General features: G+C 41.6%; 1 protein-coding gene across 3 annotated transcripts in view; it reads left to right on the forward strand.

The window, feature by feature from the left end:
* The window catches only part of gjc1 (gap junction protein gamma 1), an 80804-nt gene extending 70512 nt beyond the window's left edge, over positions 1–10292 (forward strand). For all 3 annotated transcript variants that reach the window (XM_079564490.1, XM_079564492.1, XM_079564491.1), the window contains exon 2: positions 8245–10292. In XM_079564490.1, coding sequence (XP_079420616.1) covers positions 8299–9765 — 1467 coding nt within the window. In that variant the 5' untranslated portion in view covers positions 8245–8298 and the 3' untranslated portion in view covers positions 9766–10292. The remainder of the gene's footprint in view (positions 1–8244) is intronic.
* Positions 10293–19993: the final 9701 nt, after the last annotated feature.

Below are 19993 nucleotides of genomic sequence, written 5' to 3' on the forward strand. Positions count from 1 at the left end.
CAAAGACCAGAGAGGTACGCATCAACTTGTCTAAGCCAATGGCCGCTGGCTGCCCTGCTTTTTGACCACAAACGTGGGGGCCGCCATTGCTCCGCCGTTGCTGTAGTACCTCCATATCGCCGCTAGGCCCCCATTGAAAAGCATTGGACTTTAGACACGTTAAAAACTACTTTAAAGCCTGGTTTCAATTGTTTCAACACTAGACTAGGCTAGATATTCCTCCTGAGATAACGCTGGGTTAATCACAATAAATGAAACCAGGCTGGTTTTCGTAATATGAATTTTTGAAATCTCGTACTTAATGAGGCTCGGACTGTTAGCATTGGAGCAGCGCAAGCTACACGTCACGCAAGGGCCGAGTCTACGGTGAAAATCCCGCCCGTATGTCCTTTTTAGGAACAGGCTTCGTCAGAGCTGGGGAGGGGGAGTCTGTAAATCCACCATGAATTGCCCCACGGCCGTGGTCATTCTGGTAAACGGGGAGGAGTGAGCATAAGACGTCCATTTTTTCTACAGTCTATGGTCTAAGCTCAGGTAAGAACATATCTCAGAATGTAAAAACGGTGGCCTGTTCCTTTAAGACCAAGGTGGGCCTGTGTTCTGTCAAAATGTGCACCCCTATCCAGATTTGCACCTTCTCATGCAAAAGCAACTACTACTTCGAGACTTACTTTAAAAAAAAAACCTAAAACTGTTTGTTATTTCAGCCTTGTTATAGTTTACTATTTTACAAATGTTAAAACTTGAAAATATTTTGTTATTTATAAAGGAGAAATGCATGCTCTAGATATAATTGTATGCTTCATGCTGCCGGAAGAGGATTGTCAGTGACGCCTCCATTCCCAGGTAGTTGCCAAGGCTGGTGCGACTTATACTCCAGAGCGACGTATAGTCCAGAAAATACGGTACCTACAGCAAAAGGCAAGAGTGCAGATAAAATACTTGAGGACTATGAGCATTAACAGCTAGTTTCTCTTTTACAAATTATAGAATCTCAACAAGGGTGCACATTTCGACATAACACCGGGCCAGCTGTGGTTTGCGGTACAATTGTGTAATAAACTGTAATCACCTGAACACTTTACATACAGAAAGCAGCAAAAAAAGAAGCAGTTATGCATTATAGTTCTTTATGTCAGTGAACGCATTGGTGTTGTAAAATGTGACAACATCTGGGCAAGTTCTTGCAGTTGTCTGTGGTGCACAATTTTAAAGCTACAGTGCGAAACATTTCAGGAATTTTTAACTAAATTTCTGTAAAACGCTCATACATAAACAGAATTGAAACTTTGTGGTCAAAATAAAACAATTTGAAGAGAACCAACAGTATACTGAAAGATGTTGGTACCTGTAGTTAAAGAAAAGCAGCATCTCCATGGAAACAGGCTGGTGATGTCCCACTCGGGTATAGGAATAATGGGCCTGCTCACAGTAAAGACCTGTGTTTTGCTTTGAGGTTGTTGTTTTGATTTATTTTTTTGTCATTCTTCATTAAATTATTGGCTTCTTGGTCAGCATATTTGTGAGCTCTAAGAAGCAATTACAGACATTATGATTATTTGAGCAGGTCTGTGTATGTGAGGGTGAGTGAAGCGCAATAGCTTTTGTGTGTTGTACCGTCTGCCTGTGTGTTTTGTACAGTATGTCATGTGGTACTTGTGGTGCTTCTGTGTCCAGTTTTATGTTTTTACCCCATGGGAATTTGTGTATCAAAATTAGATTTGAGCTAAATCAAGGCATATTTACAGTTCATTAATTTGCGTTGTCACATTTAAATAAGTTAAAAGATGAAATTCGTTTTAAATTTACCATCTCAAATATTAAAGCCACACCACGTAGGATTTTCACTGATAAATAAAATTGAAATACTAGCATTTATTTTATTACAGATCATTTCATCATTGGAAAAATACCTCATAAATGTACAAACAATCAAGCTTTTGCTGTGAGTGGCTCAGCTGTCCTAAGACATGACTGTATCTTTACCGGGTGTGGGTACGTCTTCAGCTCGTCTCCATGGAGATGTGACTAAAGTCAGTAGAAATTGAGATTTAAATAGGTTAGGTCCTCATCCGAATCCATTCTTTGATTATTCACTGCATTAATAACATTTCCTGTGTTGAGCCAATAGGAGCATGTTTTGCACTGATGGCAGTGCAAAACAGTATAGTCCAAAATGTTATGCAGTGTCCCTTTAAGTATGGCTTCAATATGAACACTTTGCGGCAATGGGCAGTGGACGCCAAGTTACTATCCAACAATGTTATCATTTGAAGGATCTACCGTAAAATGTTTCACATAAAGGCAATTATGCATAATTGAAGCAGATTTTCACTTGTTATTGCAACTGGAGCATATGACTAAGATGGCTCGTAGTATTTTACTGACCTCTCGTTGAACTCTCTTGGTTGTTGATGGTGTTCTCAAAGTGTGCAATGAAATTTTTCTGTTGCATAAAAATCTGTAACAGTTCCTACCCCGACAGTTGTGCGACTTTATTATGACCAATTTACTGTTAGCTGTTGATATTTGGAGAATAGATGCATGCTGTCTCTCCGTCGTGTTTTGGAGTCTGACTCACCGCCCGAACTTAATGCACAAAGTCAGTTTCTCCCCCCGAACGGCTCGGCTCGTGCCCGCAGATACAAATCACATAAGAAAGCTAAATGTCACCTTACATGTGTGTTAGACGGGGCTGGACCAATGGGGCTGCAGTGAGGTGAGGTCCCGAGGTGCTGTGACTGTTCCTCGCGATCACAGTGCCAGGAAAAACAGAGAAGGCTTCGAGTTTGTGTGCAGTTATGTAAAAGTCAGTTTTACAACATTTAAGTGACGGATTTCTGAGTTTCCAACACATGAAAATGCTAAAATATAGCAGCATGCAGTAGTTCGGGTCTGGAGACAAGTGTTAGAGCATTCATCCATGGATCCAAAGGTCAGTGGGTCAATTTTCAGCCTTGTCAGATTGATGCTGCTGTTGCGTCCTTGGGCAAGACACTTCACCAACCTTGGTTTTTGAATGTGTTGGGCAAAGGAGTGACTAATTGGTTGTAGTTGGAGCTTCTGTTATGTCGGCTGTGACATTGTTCCCCCTCAAAACATGATCCTAAAATATGTCCTTTTCTTCTTCTACTGTAGAGGTGCTCTTATCTGTGTTCCCTAACCCAAAACAGTTAATTTTCTTCTTAAAATTGCTGTGACCCATGTGACAACGCTGGACAAAGTATCATGTTTTTAACCATGCTGATTTTTGCTCTGTGAAGATAAAAAAGTTTAAGCCTGACACTTTGATTGACAGGCCCTGGAGCACTGTGGTTGGCTCGTAGTCGGTAAATGGTGAATGAGCACAAGCTGTCAATTAATATACAGTCAATGGTCCAATCCCCAGACCAGGCGTGTGGAGTTTGCATGTTCTCCCCGTGCCTACCATCCTACGGGTACTCCAGGTTTCCCTTATCACCAAAAAACATGTACAATTCCCCACTAGAGGTTATCCAGGTGGCATTGAGGATGGATCAAATGCAGAGAACAATTTCCCTACAGGATCATACGGCCACTGCCCTGTAGAGCATAAATTCCAGAGTATGTGAAAAAAAAGTAAGTCTCTAGCCTATTCCTGTGAGGAGTTATGCATTTTTAAAGAATAACCAGAATGCTCATTCATCATTCTAGCCACTAGGGGGCATTAAAAAAAAAAAAAAGTTCCACACTTGTCCAGCAGAGGGCTCTGACATAATAAGAGCTCAGGGTATGAACAACACAATATAGCCACGTGGTAAATGGACTGTCTGCCCCAGGGCGGCTGTGGCTTCAACAACAGCTTACCACCGAGTGTGGACTGAATGAATAATATGTAGTACTTTGAGGAACTTGTGACACAGGCTTGTAAAGTGCAATATAAGTGAAAGCCGCTGTTTTTAAAGAAGCTACAGTCAAGTTGGGGCTTTGAGCAAATCACAGCTTATGATTTTCATTCATTTATTGGAAACGTTTTCTTTAGTATATGCGACCTGCCGTGGGAGCTGAATTTTGGCCCGCAACCCAAAATGAGTTTGACACCACTGCAATAAAGTATTAAGAATGCAGTAAGAATGTTTTAAAGTCTCAATCACACATAATATGCAGTTTTGGCCAATCTTAAATATAAATGGCTAACATAAACAAACCTGTATCTTAATTCATTTATTGATCAGCAAAATATTGTATGAAGATCATGGAAAAAATAGGGTTCCAAAATTAGACTATTGCTGTTCTTGTTGAGCCGCATGTGCAGGGCTGAGCCGATATATCATCCCATTGAAAATATGCTACTTGTTTTGAATGAAAAGAAATACACTTGAACAGTAATAGCCACAGTATGAAAAGCTGAAGGAACGCTGTGCAATACACAAATTATGTAAAGCAATTATATGACGTAATGAGAGAAAAGTCAATGAACATTTCTGTGTCTGCGTCTGCTGCTTTGCTCGTGCATGCTTAGTCATACATGTCGGTCCCAGCTCGCTTCAGCCCCACTTAGTGCTCCAAGTGCTTATGGCGGCGCGACTGTGGGGAATTGTGCGCGCAGACGAGGATTCCTGACATCCTCCAGCCCAGCCGTGCCCATATATGGTCAAGATGATCAATGGGCGACGCATGTTTCAAAGCAAACTCGAAACAAACCCGCCCATTCTCGTCCGACTGAAGACATGAAGCAAAGGGACCCTGTTTCAGAGTCAGCGCCATTGTAGCTGCAGACTGCCACATGGGATGTGACTTAAGCCAAATTCAAATGTTATGTTTTACACTTTTAGTATTGACACTGACAAGCAAAACAAGCAAATGATCATTGTGTCCTCTTATCTGAATTTTGAGGTGACCAAGAAGAGAAAGGAAATGACAAAGTTCAATATTCAAGATTCCGTATATATTTAGAAGTATTTCAAGTACTTATGGGCCATAATGCCAACTTATGATTATCGTAACTTCCATATGATAAGAAGTTGAGTGAAGTTAAGTTTTAAGCTTGGGCCCCTGTTTAGTATTTTTTGACACAAATAGATGAAAAAACAAATGCTTACATTCACTTTTGGTTTGAATTTAATGGAACGTACCTTGTTGAAATAGTTTAAAGCAGTACTAAGTAACTCGTGCCCCTAGAGGCCATAAGCGCCACTGCAGGTGTCGTAGCAAGTTGCGATTTTTTAACTCATTAATTGTCCGTGAGAGTAAATACTACGCTGACAGAAAAGGCGAAGAGAGAGAGGGATATTGTACATCCAATTACACAATGGAAATGATTTTTTTCACTCAAACTTGGCTGTAAATACTGTGGTAGTGGTGCTAGCCCGCGGTTAGCTTTGCCCGTTAGCCTGTTAGCTTCTTCTTGTGATTCTATTAGTGTGTATCTCCCCCTGGTCATCCCATTAATACTTGTATTACCCCCAGAGGGACTACGAATAGGATTTATTTAGGTAAATAAGTTACTTAGTACTGCTTTAAAGGAATAGGCCACCGTTTTTACATACTAAGATATGTTCTTACCTCACTTTAGACGTGTTAATATATCCCCGTCTGGTCTTTGTCCGTGCGCTCTGCCAGGCAAACGGAGCACATACGCAGCCTCTCCCACATGTCACATAGCTCCAAAAAAGCTCACGATAGAAGCTACCAAGCTCTTCCACGTGTTCCCTATTTAAATAAAGTTACGTGAAGTGTTTTCATGCGAAGTATATTTACCCAGAAATGTAGCATGTCGATTTTTTAAGCAAATAAAAAGGGGGACTATATTGTGAGGCGTAATGATACGAGGAGCACAGCGTCCGCGTAGTAACTCCTAAAGACTTCCCCCGCTCACTTCCGTCAATAACCTTTAGGAGTTACTGCGCGGACGTTTTACTCCTCGTATCATTACGCCTCACAATATAGTCCCCCTTTTTATTTGCTTATAAAATCGACATGCTACATTTCTGTGTAAATATACTTCGCATGAAAACACTTCACGTAACTTTATTTAAATAGGGAACACGTGGAAGAGCTTGGTAGCTTCTATCGTGAGCTTTTTTAGAGCTATATGACATGTGGGAGAGGCTGCGTATGTGCTCCGTTTGCCTGACAGAGCGCACGGACAAAGACCAGACGGGGATATATTAACACGTCTAAAGTGAGGTAAGAACATATCTTAGTATGTAAAAACGGTGGCCTATTCCTTTAAGACAAAATCTCAATATTATCAAATACCTCAATTTTACTCATGCATGTATAGTCCAGACGATCCATATAGGGCTGTGCAATTAATCAAAATTCAATTACAATTTAGATAGACAATTACAAAAATGACATAATCGAGATGTAAGGGCTGGCCAGCAGAGGGCAGGTGAGCCAGGGATGTCTCTAATAGAGGATAAGTTTAGAAAAGGTAGCATATTTCATACAATTTTGGCTTTTTTAAACTGTGCAAAGACCATATTTTGCATCGTTTTTATTATTTTAAAAAAAGGCAACCAATAATCATTTTCATAATGGTGAATTAAATTTTTACTTCAGCCCGCTCTTTGCATGCCATATAAACCTAACCTTATCATGCATTTCTGCCTGGAATTGTTGGAGCAAATCGGACAAAAGGCCTTATCGCATGTTGTAGACTTCACATAAAGTGCAGGAATTGTGTGGATCTGGTTGTCAAATTTTGCTTGGCCCAAAGTCACCCCCGCGGGACAGCAGTGTTTGGGTTCAGCTCCAGTGCCCGAGTTAATATGGGTCTGCCTGAGTTGCCGCTCCATCGGGCCGTGCCGGGACACCTGCTGGTCGGGCTGGTTTGGATGGATAGCCCGGAGCACATGGCTAACCCACATAGGCAAGGCAACATGTCCCCTATCCTAACGTGTGCCCAAAAGCCTTCAGACAGGGCAGCTAGAACAGAGAACTTTGCTGAAATAAGGGATTGACATATTTTGTTCGGCATCCTCTCTTGTCCCGAACCTTCCTGTCTTTAGGTATTTGGTGCCTCACCTCTGAACCATGAACAAGCCAGTCAAGTATCCCCAATCCCCGAAACTGCACCTCGCACAGAAGAGAGCTGCGTAAGAGGATTTATTTCAGCTGAGAGAGATGAGAAGAGTTAAATGAATGTGTGCGGCTGGAAAACTGCACTTTTGGATTATTACGCCTTCATCTCAGTGCTGCGCCGTGGTTTCTTAATACCATATCCTTTCAGTGCCGGGTACGCTCCTTTAATTCCCTCCAAAAAACTTGAACTAGAGCAACCTTCTCAAGGCTCTGTGTGGTATTTTGTGCTGAGAGGCACAAAACTAAAAATATTGTGGCTTCGACATATGCTTCAGGTCCTATATTCGGTTATTATTTAGATTTTTTTCTCTACTGTAGACACTTGCAGCTTCTAGTTTAACTATTTTAAGGTGTTTAGAAAATACACTTATGCAAATATAGTGGTGTGCATGTTTCGCTAAAGCAGCTGACTCTGGTAAATGTCACATGTAGACTTCCCTGAGATTCACTGATCCCAAACTCTCCTCTATATTCGTATGTGCAGATCTTTGACAATTGCTATTGGTGAGTTTAGGCAGGGATGAGATTTATGACTCTTTGTTATGAGCCAAATTTGGGGAATGCGTTTCGTCATTTCAAAGAGTCGTTCAAAGAGACTGGCTCTTTTTATAGCGCCGGCCAGAAAACGTATTATCTGAGACCTAATCATGAGTCACGCCTTTAGATTCAAATAAGCCAAACATACTGTGGAACAGATTGTTCTCCTTTGAAAAGTGTGTATAAAAACAATATTTTATTCAATTAAGATACACTACTGCTCTGCAAAATGACGTTTTGTACAAAAAGGCTTTCCATCGTCACCTGCTCTGCTGTTGTGTTGTTTCTTGACTTTGTTCCGGGTAATCTGTTTATTTAGATCCGTCTCTTATTAACTGAGATTTGGTTCGAACCGCTCACTATAAAGATCTCATAAAAAGAGCCGATTTAATCATCAACGTCACATCGCTCATTGAAAGTCGAGGTCAAGGCTTCGCCTTTTCACTGTAGCAGTAGGAGTGGATTTTAGCGCCCTCTGCTGACTTAACGTACAACAACATTTTATTTTATCTCAAGTACCAAGGGTATTTTCTTGACACATGTTTAGCTGTAGGCTCAGGTGCCTAAAGCAGTTTAAAAAGCCTGAACAAAGAAAAGACCTTTAATAAAAACACTTGCATCTCTCTGACCGTTCTTTCCCTCTGTGCTCTTGTCTTGCAGAGTCTGTGAGCAGGTGAGAGAGGGACACTGTCTGCCCCACTGTCCAGCGACACCATGAGCTGGAGCTTCCTCACGCGGCTGCTGGAGGAGATCCACAACCACTCCACCTTCGTGGGGAAGCTGTGGCTCACCGTGCTCATCGTCTTCCGCATCGTCCTGACCGCGGTCGGGGGGGAATCCATCTACTACGACGAGCAGAGCAAGTTTGTGTGCAACTCGGGACAACCGGGCTGCGAGAACGTGTGCTACGACGCCTTCGCACCCCTGTCACACGTGCGCTTTTGGGTTTTCCAGATCATTTTGGTGGCAATGCCATCACTCATCTATATGGGGTACGCGATCAACAAGATAGCAAGATTAGACGAGGCCAAGGGAGGAAGTGGGTCGACTGCAGTAAGAGTGGCAGGAGGTTACACGCATAGAAAGCCAAGGAAGATTTGCTTCGGTGCACGGCAGCATCGCGGCATAGAAGAGACTGAGGAGGACCAGGAGGATGACCCCATGATCTATGAGGTGCCAGAGATCGAGCCACCGAAAAGACCAAGAGACCCATTACAACCCGCGCCGAGACCCAAAATCCGCCACGACGGACGCAAGCGGATCAGAGACGAAGGCTTGATGCGCGTCTACGTTCTCCAGCTGGTGACCAGGACAGTTCTAGAGGCTGGCTTCCTCGCGGGTCAGTATCTCCTCTACGGCTTTAGAGTGAAGCCCATTTTCGTGTGCTCCGGTAACCCTTGCCCGCACAGTGTGGATTGTTTTGTGTCCCGTCCAACCGAGAAAACCATCTTCCTCCGGATTATGTACGGTGTCACCATCCTCTGCCTCACTTTGAACGTTTGGGAGATGCTGCATTTAGGGATTGGCTCCATTTGTGACATTATTCGCAAAAGGCGAACCCCGCCGCCGGAAGACGAGTACCAGCTAGGACTGCTGGGCTCGAACACAAATGTAGACGGTTCGGTTGGTGGCGCTGGTCCCGAAGTGGGTTCAGAGGCGGGCGTGGGCGGGGACGGACCGGCGGATTACGTTGGCTACCCCTTTTCCTGGAACACCCCGTCCGCTCCCCCCGGCTACAACATCGTGGTGAAACCGGAGCAAATGCCCTACACGGACCTCAGCAACGCCAAGATGGCTTGCAAACAGAACCGCGCCAACATCGCCCAAGAGGAGCAGCAGCAGTTTGGGAGCAACGAGGACAACTTCCCCAGCGGAGGGGGGTCCCGCGTGGGGCTGAACAAAGACATGATCCAGCAGGCCCAACTGGAAGCGGCGATACAGGCCTACAGCCAGCAGCACCAGGCGGGGGAGGAAGAGCCGGAGCCAGGGGGGGACAGCCAAGACGACAAACCCCAAAGCAACATCATCATCCAGGCGCAACCGCAGCCGCAAAGTCAGCCTCAAAAAGACCGGAAACACAGACTCAAACACACGAGTAAAGGGGGCAGCAGCGGCGGGTGCAGCAGCAGCAACAGTAGCAGCAGTAAATCGGCGGAAGGGAAGCCGTCTGTATGGATTTGAATGGACGTTTAAAGACATGTACATACGGCGGCAGAAGAGTGGGACTACGTGAACACCGCGGTGCCTAAACAATCCTGTAAGCTGGAGACGATGTGTGTCCATTTTACTGTGGTGTAGGGCTGCACAATATGAGAAAAAACAGCATTATTCTACAACTTTATTGAAAATTGTGACGCTCCATTAACTTTAAGCCAAAAACAATATCTAAAAGAATACAAAAATACTAAAACTGAACTTTGGCGCATTGTTTTTGGCTGTTAAGAAAATCTCGAAGCCCTCAGTGATTTTGCAACGTTGTGGCTTCTTGTGACATGGATATTTGATTGTTTGGTAAGATATTGTGCAGCTCCAATGTGGTGCGAATGAATTGGGCCTTAACTATGCATCAGGCCTGTTATTTATGTCTTACTTTTTGCCTTCAAGCCCTTTATAAGACATTGATGCAGAGGTGGGTAGCAAACAGTTAGCAATTTCATCTAAATTTAATCGGCTGACCTGTCGTCATTAACCAGATGTCCAAGGCCTTTCTGTGAAGAATGTTTTTAGTTTCTGCCAACAACTAAAAACATGTACAACAGACTAATTCTCCAGCTACAGTAGCTACACCTGCTACATAAGTCAATGAAAAGGGGTGTGCTGTGCTTACCCTCTGTTCGACCTGGTGGCACCATATAGCCACTTTGATTAAAGCCGCACTGTGGAACATTCCTGACCACATGAAGTTATCTCACAACTTTTGTACATTCTAAACATGCTCCGATTAATCAGACAAAAATAAGCTTTTGGAAGAGAACTGTCCTGAAACCTAATGTTTGGCTACCTGTAGTTCAAAGCAAAGCAGTAACATCTCCATGGAGACGAACTGGTGAGGTCCCAGCATAGAAATAAAAAAGGAGAAGCTCAATGTATTTTTCCTATAGCCATTAGCATTAGCCACCAGCCATCGCAAATTATGAACAATCCAGATGTAACAACCACATGTAGGTCAAAGCCCCATTAGAAATCATTAATGAATGTACATGCCTTTTGAGATTTTACTTTAGATACAAATTAGCTTATAAATGTGTCCTTTGAGCTAAACGCTAAATGCTGCTTTTCCATTGGCCACTAACAATCACCTTAAAATATGTCAATGATCGAGAAACCATCAACATTATATAAATGCCATGAAAAGAACAAAACATACATACCTCCCCTTACCAAAAAGAAGTATACTTTAAGTACATAATGTTAAGTTCATTTTCCCAAGTGTACTTATACTTGTACTTAAAGTTTACTTACAATTATACTCATTGGGACTAAATTGGCCCACTTGTAGTATACTTCAAATTATACTTAATACTTTCACTCTATGCCATTAGTTTGCTAGTAAATTAATAGTATACTTGTTGCTAGTATACTATTCGTTTTGCTAGCAATAAACCTTTAGTCTAATTTTTAGTTTATAATAATACACTTCAAAGTATACTATACGTAGCCCTTTGGTATACTACTTGTTTACTAGGAATACACTTCTAGTCTCATTTTTAGTATATAAAAATACACTTTGAAGTATACTGTAAGTCAGTGGTTCGCAGAGTGGGGGTCGGGACCCCTCGGGGGGGTCACGAAGCCCCCAAATGATTTCAGGATGATAAAAAGAAAAAATCCACTGTTTTTAGTATATTTTTGAGTATAAAACAGCATCTCATTTGTGAAATCCATTCAAATATTCAAAATAAACTGTTTAAGTACACATTAACTTAAAATGTTTCTGAAAGTAGTGCAAGAGGCAATAACTCACTAAAATACAAAGGGGTCCCGAGTTGTTTACATGTTAATTTTCCCCATATGTTCCTATGTGTGCCGGGCTTCCCTATTCATTTAAATGGGGATGGAAGGATCAATTTAAATCGGGTCCAGGATTGAACAGCTAACAAAATGTGCGCATTTGTAGGAACAGGCTCAGATAGCTAAAGGCATTTCTGAGATTTCTATGTTGTCCCGTTCGCCACAAAGCTATAAGTCAGATCTGCTCACTTTAAAGATAAGATAGGACTTTATTTAAGGTATTTTTCACAAACGATTTGTTAGTGCAATGTTACACAGTATGGCTTTAAACAGATTTGGTCATATCTTTGACTTGCTTCTCTCTCTCTTAAGTAGAACTCAAACATAGCCTTGTGAGCCTAAATAATCAGTGTTTTTCATTCAGAAGGGATTCCAGCTTCTCTACCCACCTCTGGTTAAAGTGTTTTCTTTTATTTCCAGCTTTGCAAACTTACCAAGCCCTTTGAAAGTGATGGTTGCCAATTAGCCGCAGCCCATTTACGAGAAAGAGTCCGCGTACGCTCATTGGCCTGCATTACGGGAACAGCTCAGTGACATTTGAATGACGAACCCCCCACTTATGTGAAAGCAATGTATAATCCCACGTCATTGTTATGCCCCGGAATCAAACACAAGCAATGACTATATATATATAAAATGTAAGACCTGACCACTTCAAATGCAATAACGTGCACATTTTCATGGGATAGCGGCGCCCAAAGCGCTTGAGTCCAGAAGAGGGCATCACCTTCCCAGAGGCGGCGCCCTGTCTCTCCAGCAGCTTCCTTTACTGCCTGATGTTGATGCGACGTTGCGTTTTGGCCAATAGGTTGTGTTCGCTTGACATTCTGAGGAGCCGGTAGTTCGACCCTGAGGTGGAGGGCAGGTGAGAGGCCAAAACGATTTGCTTTTATAGCTTCTAAAATGCTCTGATCAAGTTTGCGGTAAATATCTCGGCAATTATTGGTCCTATTTACATGAAACGAAAACTGGCCTAAAGTTCACTGCCTTCTCTGTAAGCTCAAATGAACAAACTTGACTATTTTCAGGTTTTGATTGTTGTTGCTTCATCAAAAACATACCATGTTTTTGCTTCATTCACGCAGGTTGGAGTAATCCTGTTTTATTTGGTTGTTTCTTCTTCTATTGTAAAAGTGCTTAGCTCTAAATTTGCTAGATTTTGATTCACAATAGAGAATTTTCAGAATTTTAATTACAACACCACTGATATGTTAGTGTGCCATGAGCTAAAGATCTTTTTTAGTCCAATTTGTTGGTTTCCTGTAAAACCAACAATGTCTCAGTTTGAGTGTCTTTTCCTCACACATTACTTGTGAATAGTTAATGCCAAGACGCTAAACAAAGCATATTTATAAACCATAAATATACACAAATTGTCCACTTTAATGTAGCATTTTGTGGTCTCAGCCCAGTTCTACAATCGTGAACTTTCTGTTTGGAGGTTTCTGTCAAATGATCGATTGAACAATGGAGAAATATTGGCCGCTGGCTTACCCTCCATCAAGCATGAACGCAACCTATTGTTTTATGTGTTTTATATCATTACTGGCCAACACCAGCTGCTGCTCGGCTTAACAGTGCTTCACCATATGGTTTTGGTCCACAGGCAAATCCACTTTACGAAGCGCAAATGTGATTTCATATTTCTATATTATTGTATGTTACAAGATGCACTGCCATTCAGTGCTAGTTTGAATTGTGTGAGACTGCCCCCTGGTGGACTCTTTAGCACTGCAGTCGCTTTGGGAAGGCTATACCATGAAAACAATCCATAATTTAGGTCATTGCGTATTTCACGATTTAAGATAATTGTGTAAATGTGGGTAATGTGGAAAGTGTTTGCAGAATGTGCCAAAACAAAAAAGGTCCATGAATTCAGCTGCTTCTTAAGTGAAGTGACTGACACAAGTAAATACTATATAAGGTCAATGCTACTCCATACATATCCCAGAGTATTTAGGTTAATAAGTGTCCTACTAAATGGTGTTTTGGTTCTTTATGCACCCTGTGAAGTGCGTGTTGGGACAGTAAAGTCTTCCCAGTCGCAAAGAAGCTGCAAAAAATAAGTGTCAAACTTTGTGATGGAGAGAAGCCATTACTCCACGGCGAGACCAAACACTGTCTGTGCCAAGTCGTCAGGCCCAGAGCGGGTCTCTGTAGCTTTGGGAATACTGTGGCCATGTCAATACAACAGACCAACACTTTTATAAAAGTCTCTTTGTTTTCTAAAACGTTTCAGATACTAATGCTTGCTTTTTGAAGAGATTCAAAACAATGATCTCCAAAATGGAGGATTTTTATGTTCAAATGTTTTTAAGGTTTTTTTTTTTACTAATGTTTTTGTATTAATATTTATGTTTTTTGTTTTAAATTGCCTTTCAAATGTAAATATCTGTGAATTATGACAATAGTATATTTTTATAAAATGTTCCTTACATCAACTTAATGATGCAATGAAAAAAGTGAGACTTTGTGTGTTACTGTAAACTTGTATTTAATGTTTGTATTTGATAAACAGTGTTTCCCTGAAGCGTTTTGGGATCCGGACAGCTGCGAGACAAACACAGGCGTATGGAGCCACAGGAGCTCAGCCAAATCCATCTTCAACAAACAACTGTCGTGATTACGCATTTGTTTCATTACGCTGCAAGAGACAGATTTGTTAGAAAGTCTGTGAGCAAGAAAGATGGAAAACAGAAGAGTGATTAGAGTGTTTGGAGAGCGGAGACCTCTGCCAGGGCACTGAACCTGACTTGCAATGGTAAAGATGTAGGTTTTGTCCATAACTTCAAACACTTTTAATCCAGGGTTAAATACTTCACTGAGCCACAAAACCCAGAGGCAGAATCAGCTAAAATTACTTTTTTTTTGGAAATGTTGCTTTTGTAGCTATGCAAGACCTTATGCCTAACTGAAGTCTTTATCCTTGGCTCATGGCTGACATCTGCAGTAATAAATTAAACAAAAACTCTTCCAAATGTTTTATGAGTTTCTGTTCGCTCTCAGTCATCCAGCTTCCATATGACCAGTATTATCAGTCCTAAGCCATGGCGCATTTTGGTCTTGTTTTACCAACATATTCTTGGAGCGCAGTGAACCTGGACATCAAAACCATGTCCTGTAGTGAATCTGAAAGCCGGGCATGTCGCCTTGAAGCCTGTCTGCTGCTTTCGCCTGTAGCTGCACATGTCTCTGTAATGAGCCAGCTGCCAGCACATCTGCATCGCAGTGTCAGCTGCTCCTTCAGAAGTGATTGGCGCTGCCGTGATTGATGTGCTCTGGACCTCGCCGTGGCTTTCAGATAATGCCCCATTTGCTCAAGGCATCGGATCAGTTGACAATGTTCCAAACTCATGTATACAATAGATCATTCTTAGCTTAACCCGAACTTGAGGAAATGCAACTCTCTTCGTGTGCCTTGGCAGAGGTCTTCAAATTGAGCTAGGAAACGACAGGCCCAGAGACCAAAACAGAACCTCAGGCCCCCAAGATGATTTGAGAAAGATTGTTGCAGAAATCCTGTTCACATGCTGAAAATGTCAAAAATACAGTCAATATCTTTAAAATGTCCTGGCAAAACACTGGCATATCGTTAGCCATATAGCATAATTGCCTAACTCATTTTTGTTTTGATTTTGGAAAACATGTAAAAAGACGTTTTATAGGAAACACATTGTTTTTCTCTTATTGCCATTTTAACAATACAAAATGACTAAGGCAGTTAAGCTATGTGGCTAACGATTTGAAGAAAACAGGCCTTTCAATAGGTGGCATTCATGTGATATCACAACTTTCTAAAGCCCATATCGCCCATATATGATCATGTTTGAAAACTGTTAAGGGGGAAACAATTTGGAGAAAAATCTAGACTTTCTCAACTTTTTAAAAAACGACTTCTGGACAAATCCAGAATTATGAACATAGTTTTCTACTAAATAAAGATACAAAGACATGGAGAGGAGCAAAGTGGTTCAACAGCCCATAAATACATAAATATAATGCTAGGGCTAGCTAGCGTAATCCCCGACTGCTGTTTTTTCACTTCTACTGAACAATCTGCTGTGAATAAACATCTATATGGACCCGATTTAGACTTGACTTTATTCTTATGTGCTTATGTTCCACCAGAACATGGCTAAAAAGAGTAGAAAATTGTGTTTCCCTAAAGATTCTATTTTCCCCCTCGGTGAGGCCACGCCCCCTTCTGTGACGAGATGCCGTCTGTATCTATAGTTTAAAATTGAGGTGGAGCAACTGAAAATTCTATGGTGGTAACTATGGTAACAGTGGTAACTCGCAAACTGCATTTTTTTGTCGTAGTTTTTTTTTAATATCTCAGTCATTACTGGGAGAATCCACGTGGAACAAAAAGTGTCTCAAAGTTCCTCTGTCACCACATATGAACTAATGCACAATTATTTTCTCATATGCTTCCATAGTGGTGACAATATTAAAACATGAGCGCGATGTTGGCCAATGGGAAGGATTTTCAGACTTAAAAATACTATGTCAGGTTTGTGAATCCGATCACTATCAAAAACTGATGAGGAAAATCATCATTTTCGTTGTGGAGATTTCTTACAAAAACTGTATTTCTCCCATAGAGTTGCATTGGCTCCTGCCTTCCACCTGACATTATGACATCATCACATTAAAAAAACGTGAACGCCACCTATTGGAAGGTGTTTTAGGGGTGAAGAAAACACAAACTGCCCACCCCTCCACTACACTGGTCTATATACAGTATATTCCACACAGTACCTGCTGGTGATGCTGTACAGCTGTTCAGCACTAGAGGGCGACGTTGTGCCAAAATATAGAAGCCATTAAAAGTGACAGGAGAAAAGCTGTTACTCCTCCTCTCCTGGACCTTCACTCGTTTAAAACAAGCCAGATAAAAATACATCTCTAGCATAATATCGTGCATAATCATATCAAACACTAAAGTGGCTCTTTGTGTGGGGCCTGTCCGTATATGGGGCTGTGATGATATTGAGTAATACAAAGAACCATATATAAAATAGCTGTAGGCTTTTGATAGAGACAAGATCCAGGTTTTTTTGTGCATTTAAAAATGTCTGTGCTCTTAATTTCCGTCATAGTTTACAAGAAATGGGCATTTCTGAGCTTTCAGCCGATCACATGACAATTCAGGTCGTACTTTGTGCGTGTCATTGACCTTACACTTGCCATGATAACAGGCGATCTAATAAGTTGCTTCTGTTTAATTGAAATTCAATAAACTGTGTTCAGGGATTCTCAAACAGTGGTCTTAGTCCCTTTGGTTGGCGCACGCTCTTCCTGTGTTGAACTGGCGACAATTTGATTCCCTTTTGTTGATCATCTGTGTAAAAAGGAGACTAAAGTTTCACAAGGCACGTATTAAAAAACGCTTCCGTCAAGAATTATACAGAGTTTGCCTTGGAACTGTCCACCTGGTTTACGGATTATATCTCTGTACGTATCCACATGAAACAAAAAGTGGCACAAGGTTCGACATCCTCTCGGTCAGCACAAAAGAAGAAAAAGAAGAAAGGAGTTATCGTTTTCTCACAATAGCATCAAAAAGTGGTGTCATTATCCAATTATACGGGTGTAGTTGTGAAAGTGCTTCGCCATGAGGAGAAAATGGCAAGTTCGTGGACATTAACCCTCAAATAAAGATCAGGTTCAGCGTTGTCTATTTGATTTCTTGTCAAAAAACAGTGAATCGCCCATATGAGTCTATACCTTCAGAGACTTTTGTGACTTCTTTTGGGGCCAGGCACTGACCGCGTATACGTCTGATTATGGGATCTGCAATAAGTCAAATCATACAAAGCCAGAACAGTTTCATACGTGCATTTGAGTGTCGTGTGCATTTTTCTAAGCCTTTTGTAAAATGTACGTTTCTTTGAGTGCCATTATTACGCCATACCTTTAAGCGAGGATTTGTATTCCTTTGAAGATGACATATGGTACATTTGCATGTGAAATTAAAAGACTTATTTTTGTACAAAATAAAATAAAAATGCATATCAAAATGAATTCTCTTGGGGGGTTTCTTGGTCACGTATTTCCCATGTCTCAACGTTATGTTACATCACTTTCTGTTGTTCATGTATGAACCTCTTAACCCCCACCTGAACCAAGCATGTTTTCGTTAGTTCAGCTTTACCCAAATCTAAAAGCTTCTCAAGAGCAACAGTGTACTTCACAGACTTTTACTTCTCCATCCATCCATCCATCCATCCATCCATCCATCCATCCATCCATCCATCCCTCCATCCATCCATCCATCCATCCATCCATCCATCCCTCCATCCATCCATCCATCCATCCATCCATCCATCCATCCATCCATCTTCTTCCACTTGTCCATGGGAGACCCTACCAGGGGCACGAAGCCCCGACAACAGAGCTCCCAGGATCATACAGGTGCCCAAACCCGTCCACCACGTAACAGTTCGAGGTTTTACTTCTACTTGAGTACAAGGATTTTCAAGTGACGGTCCTCCTGAGGAACATATTCATTATTTCTTCCCATTGTGAGTAGACTCCAATAAGCGCCATGTGGACAGATGACGTTATTTGGTCCTAACTAGGCCTACATTGGATTTTCTTGGGTCATACTAATTCAATACAAACTCTTTGGAAATATCAGACTTCTTTTATCAGGGGTTTGATCTGTCTTTTAAACACGTCAAACATTAATCAGACTTTTACGCTAAAAACACACAGTAACCAAGAAGTATTTCCATTTTTCTTTCCTACTTTTTTTTTCATTCCTGTACAAAATGATTTTGAAGTAACCTTACTCTTCCCAACCCACCTCTAATAGCACCTTTAAGAACACTTTATTAACCTCTGCTATGTTATTCTTCCCTGTACTTTGAGCTGGATGTTGCCTGTGAGGACTGGGCAGACGTCAGTGCAGATCACGTCGTTGTGTCAGAGCTCTTTGTCAGTTCGTTTGGCGACAGATGAACTTTAGCATTCAGTGATTATCTGTCTGTGAGTCACATTGAACTCTGGCTCTAACTGGGCCTTTCGAGTTCAGGAGCCTGTGAATATAAGACTTTATATTAAAATACATTTACTCGAGTAGAAGTGAAACGTAGTCGCACAAATAACTGCTCATGTAAAACTAAAAATGGTACTTGGTGAAAAGTCTGATTTATCTCATAATGTTGATATGATTTAAAACTACTCCAATAACAGACAGTCACTTCAAAGAGTTCCTCAAGTTCATGTGCTTGAGTAAAATTGAGTAGTCCCTTCGACAGACTATTCCACTCTTGTCCAAACAATCACACACTATAGAGCAATAATAGAGAACTGAATTGTCCATTCCAAGTGTGGAATGAACACGTGTTTTGGGGACATCTTGTGGCCAGTGAAGACACATACACAAATGTACTGAGTGGTTCCCAGTCTTTGTTTCTTGAAGCCCCCGTTGTGCTGTTGGAGTAATAAGGCAAACCCCACCAGTCCAAAACCGTAGCTCTCATTAAGGCATCAACACAATAAATAAGGCCAATAAGTTCAACAGAGATGCAAGTTCGTTTTTTAGTTTAGTGTATTTTATTTTATTCATTTGACAGGGCCCCTCCTGGAACCGCTACCTTAACGTGGTGGAGGGGTTTGAGCACCCGAATGATCCTGGAGCTCGGGGGCTTCATGCCCCTGGTAGGTTCTCCCAGGGCAAACAGGTCCTAGGTGACGGGTCAGACAACGAGCGGTTCAGAAGCCCCTTATGAGAGACCAACAGGCCCGGTTAATCGTGAGGCCGTCCTTCTGTGGACCCACCACCTGCAGGAGGAGCCATAAGGGGCTGGTGCAATGTGTTGGATGGATGGATGGATGGATGGATGGATGGATGGATGGATGGATGGATGGATGGATGGATGGATGGATGGATGGATGGATGGATGGATGGATGGATGGATGGATGGATGGATGGATGGATGGATGGATGGATGGATGGATGGATGGATGGATGGATGGATATTTGACAGGGACTTGTACAGGAGCATTAATCAACACATGAAAAGATGCTTGGAGCTAATTTCCGTCTGCAGTCCCCGAGACAGACAATTACAAAACACTACAAAAAGCATAAAACAATACAGTTCAAAACATTTACAGACAGTATTTACATTTTATATAAAATAAAAATAAAAAGACGTTTTATTTATAAAACACATTGAAAACAACAACAGCAGCCCAAACCCATGTATAAGCAGTAGCTTATGTAGATAGTTGTCAGTAGCATTCATAGGAACATAGAAATACAAAGTAAAATGTGTGTTCAAAGACTGGACTGTCCTAATATTTAGAGAAGAGCATTCTAGAGTCTAGGGCCTGGTCTCCTCTGGTCCTCCTACGGAAACTAGGGATATCTAATGTTTATAACACT

The sequence above is a fragment of the Gobius niger genome (assembly GCF_951799975.1).
Source record: "Gobius niger genome assembly, chromosome: 10".
NCBI lineage: Eukaryota > Metazoa > Chordata > Actinopteri > Gobiiformes > Gobiidae > Gobius > Gobius niger.